Source organism: Quercus robur, chromosome 11 (genome assembly GCF_932294415.1).
Source record: "Quercus robur chromosome 11, dhQueRobu3.1, whole genome shotgun sequence".
Lineage (NCBI taxonomy): Eukaryota > Viridiplantae > Streptophyta > Magnoliopsida > Fagales > Fagaceae > Quercus > Quercus robur.
In genome coordinates this window covers 19,361,149-19,365,361 of record NC_065544.1, presented here as the reverse complement: position 1 = coordinate 19,365,361, position 4,213 = coordinate 19,361,149, and the positions used below count along the sequence as shown (strand labels likewise).

Here is a 4,213-nt window from a genome sequence, read left to right as displayed (position 1 = left end):
GAGTTCAAATCTTCTGTCCCACTTTTTCTGCTCCATTCTATACTCCATCAATAAAAACTTGCCACGTGTTAACATAATTAATTAAATTCTATCATTAATTAATAATGGTAATATTAATAAGTCAATAATGATAGTATTTAATTAATTATGTTAACACATGTCAAGCTTTTATTGGTGGGAGGTTCTATCTTTTTTCTTTAAGCTGTTAGTAACTGGGAGGTTCTATCTTTTTTTTTTTTATTTTTTTTTTTATATATAGAATATTAAGTATTTTTAACACACACAGGGAGAGAGAAAAATGTTTTAAAGAAACTAACAGTGGTATATATCCAAAAGAGCCTAACTGGGAGGTCCTATTAGTGTATGTAATAAATGAATTCATTTATAGGATCTATGTAATTAAATTTTTACCGTTGTCCAGCAAATTTTACTGCTTTTCATCCTCCATACTCATTTAATTAGCTCTTCTTTTTTTTTTTTGTTCAAGTACTGCTTGCAAATATTATTTAACCTTAAGAAAAATACTAAAATGCTATAAATACTCCCTCTCTCTGCTCTATTCGAAAGTGTGCGTCCAAAATTTTTAACCTATTAATAAAGAACCTTTTCACCATTATTCTATTGTAATTATACAATTTCCAGATTTTATATAATTCTTTAAGCATGCTTGACTGCCTTGACATATACATTGTTCTAATTTGCTTAATTTAGAAATATGTACGAAGTAAGGCCAGATATTATGAGGTATTTCATTTGGTCCAGTTCTTCAATTTCTTTCTTCTCAAATTTAATGGGTGACAGTAGATTCTAATTAGTTCAACTAATATTTCTAAAAAAAAAAAAAAAAAAAAACAGTGTAACTAATAAAGTATTTCTTTTAACAACCATACTAGAGAGTTTACACCTTTATTCTTCACATTTGCTAAGGTTTTTATATTACTATTGATAAATTGCACGCAGGCTCATACATAAACAAAAAATTATCAATGGAGAAGGAAAAAAAAAACAACCTTTTGGAAAAACAATATTCTCCAAGAACTAATGAACAACAAAGAAACTCAAAAGTCTCAATTTCTATAACCAACCCAATTTCTATCTTCTATCAGAAGAAAATGGACACTAAAGTTGCATTTTCTTGGGCCACTGTTACAAGCCCTCTTAAATTACATTGATGCACTTTGCAGGTTCTCACTTATCTGCTTATTTCTTGGTTTCTTTTGCATGCGTTGCAGCTGGAAATGCTTTCTCTGCTGGTTCCCCCTTTACCTCCCCAGTCTTTGGGGTTTCTTCTTTTTTCACTGATGAGACTTCGGTGGTCTTCTCATTCTCTCTAGTTTCCTTCCTCGGGGTTTCTTCTTTTTTCACTGATGAGACTTCGGTGGTCTTCTCATTCTCTCTAGTTTCCTTCCTCGGGGTTTCTTCTTTTTTCACTGATGAGACTCCGATGGTCTTCTCATTTTCTTTAGTTTCCTTCCTTGCTGGGGTTTCTTCTTTTTTCACTGATGAGACTTCGATGGTCTTCTCATTCTCTTTAGTTTCCTTCTTTAGGGGTTCTTCTTTTTTTACTGACGAGACTTCAGTGGTCTTGGGTTCTTCTTTTTTCACTGACGAGACTTCAGTGGTCTTGGGTTCTTCTTTTTTCACTGATGAGACTTCAGTGGTCTTCTCATTCTCTTTAGTTTCCTTCTTTGGGGGTTCTTCTTTTTTCACTGATGAGACGTCAGTGGCCTTCTCATTCTCTTTAGTTTCCTTCTTCGGGACTTCTTCTTTTTTCTCTAATAAGACTTCGGTGGTCTTCTCATTCTCTTTAGTTTCCTTCTTTGGTGCTTCTTCATTTTTCACTGATGAGACTTCGGTGGTCTTCTCATTCTCTTTAGTTTCTGTCTTTGGGGCTTCTTCTTTTTTCTCTAATAGGACTTCGATGGCCCTCTCAGTTACTTTAGTTTCCTTCTTTGGCGCTTCTTCATTTTTCTCTGATGAGACTTCGGTGGCTTTCTCATTCTCTTTAATTTCCTTGTTCAACGTTTCTTCCTTTTTCTCTAATGAGACTTCGGTGGTTTTCTCATTCCCTTCAATTTCCTTGTTCAAGGTTTCTTCTTTTTTCTCTGATGAGACTTCGGTGGTCTTCTCAATCTCTTTTGTTTCCTTCTTTTCTTCAGTCTGCTAATAAATTACAGATCATTCCCAACACATATAAACAACCTTCTTTTGCGTTAAGCATGTCCAAGTGGGACATGATTAAGTCATAGATAAATAAAACAAAGACTCCATTTGTTCAATTTATAAAGTTTTTTTGGGTTGTCTAATAAAGAATTTAAGTTTGAATTTAATTTATAGCAAAAATTTATTGGTGTTTTGATATGATAATAAAAAAAAATCATCGTAAAGTAAACATCATAGATTCAAATCCTATAATAATTAAAAATAAAAATAAAAATTTAAGGTAACCATTTCATTCTAATTAGTTCAATTTATAAAGGTTTTCAATACTTCGTTTGTTTCAATGAAAAAAATTATGTGAAAGTAGTTTTTATCATTTTTTTGTGTTTGAGAATATCATTTTAACTTCCCTTATTTAGTTTGGAATGAAATAGAGTTGTTTTTGGCTAAATTTATCTTAAAATAAATTTTACCTCATGCGACTAAATAAGGAAAACAATTATATCTTACACAAAACTAAATAACGCTAAATAAGGGAAGTCAATAAATAATTTTCCAACTCATTTTAAGATCGCTACTAAATATAAGAAAATAAAATAATTTTCTAGAAAATGATTTTTGAAAAATGATTCATTTTTCAAAAAATGTTAATGTCAAAACAAATAGAGCAAGCTAAACGTGACCCAAAACAAAGAAACTTAAAATTCATATTTGATAAAAAGATATTGAATAGAGATATAGCCTACACACACACACACACACACACACACACACATACATATATGTTACAACTTCACTCAATATTTTTTTATCAAATATGAAATTTGACAAATCCACCATTGGATTACAAGTTCTTTTTAAGCCCTTCATTCTTGTAAAATTTTCCGAAGAACAAATATCAATAATTATATCATTAATCAAATGTTTAAATTTCAAGTTTTTGTAATATAAAATTATTCATAAAAAATAATATTATAGATAGAATAATAAATAACATTCGATTGACACGAAATTTGACATACGTGTTAAAAACATAAAGAATATACAATTTAACAATTAAAATTTTAAAATATGTAGCAATATTAATTTTTTGAGTGAATATTATAATCTTAGGTTATAACCAAATTTGTAACCAAACTTTGCCTTTTATAGAATATCTATGATTGTAACTTTGATATACACATTTTGAAAAAGTAAAAAGAAAATATCAATATTTAAAATATCAAGGTTGATATGAATTATAAAAATAAATAAATAAAAATAAAAATAAAGAAAGCAGCGTATGTAAAAAAAGTAGATGTGAGAAAAACATTGCTCATATATGATATACCTTAGTCTATCTAAAACAATAATAAAAAAATTATATATGTAGAATACCTTGTTGCTGAACAAGGAGCCAAGAGACGAGACCTTGTTGTCATCGGCAGGGTTGACGCCACCATCAGTCTGTTTTTCAACATTTGCATCATCTTTCTTCACCTCTTCTATCTGAGGCTTCACCTCCTCCTTCACTACTGCCTCCTCCTCAACCGGCTCCGGTGCCGGAACCGCATCATTGTCACCCTTGGTTTTTGGTAAACTACCACAATTACCCATAATGTATATGTTTTATTTATAAAAAAAATATGAATACCCAAGAAGTAAATTAATTATTGAGAAGGAGTTCTTGCTTTGCTATAGATCTTAAATTCTCTTTCACTCTCTTGCTAAGCAATTATATATGTTTAGCGAGGAGAAAAAGAATGTAGGAAAAAGAGAAACAAAAGCAAAGCAAGAAAAGAAAAATGATGTGGGAGACATATGGTGGTACATGAGATGGTTTATAAAGGGCAGTTTGATTCAGTTTCAGGTGCCAGACGTATTCCATGGCTTAGAAATTTTTGAGGACAGCCAACGGTCGCTATTAGTTGGATTATATGTATATTTAGCTCTCGTTCATGAGTTGTATTCTTAACAGCTGTGTGATTCTCAAAAACAGCCTGTTTATTTTTTATTCATTCATCAACCAACTAATTTCTTTTTCATTTTCCTTTTCAAATAAAACATTAATAAT

General features: G+C 30.5%; 1 protein-coding gene across 2 annotated transcripts; it reads right to left on the bottom strand.

The window, feature by feature from the left end:
* Positions 1 to 899: 899 nt before the first annotated feature.
* Positions 900 to 4,012, bottom strand: LOC126707261 (FK506-binding protein 4-like). Of its 2 annotated transcripts, none has more exons than XM_050406851.1 (2): positions 3,538 to 4,012; positions 900 to 2,163 (listed from the first exon to the last, which is right to left on the bottom strand). In XM_050406851.1, the coding sequence occupies exons 1-2, from the start codon at positions 3,754 to 3,756 to the stop codon at positions 1,201 to 1,203; spliced, it is 1,182 nt and encodes a 393-aa protein (XP_050262808.1). In that variant the 5' UTR covers positions 3,757 to 4,012; the 3' UTR covers positions 900 to 1,200. The 2 variants fall into 2 exon arrangements, with proteins under 2 accessions (XP_050262808.1, XP_050262809.1); XM_050406852.1 differs by having other exon boundaries at positions 900 to 2,160; positions 3,538 to 4,011.
* Between the last annotated feature and the right edge of the window lie 201 nt (positions 4,013 to 4,213).

Excerpts from the sequence above, each read along its gene's own strand:
- LOC126707261 (XM_050406851.1), bottom strand. The coding sequence starts at position 3,756 with ATGGGTAATTGTGGTAGTTTACCAAAAACCAAGGGTGACAATGATGCG. Across the intron at positions 2,164-3,537 it reads GCTCCTTGTTCAGCAACAAG|CAGACTGAAGAAAAGAAGGA; the intron begins GTATTCTACATA and ends GTAATTTATTAG.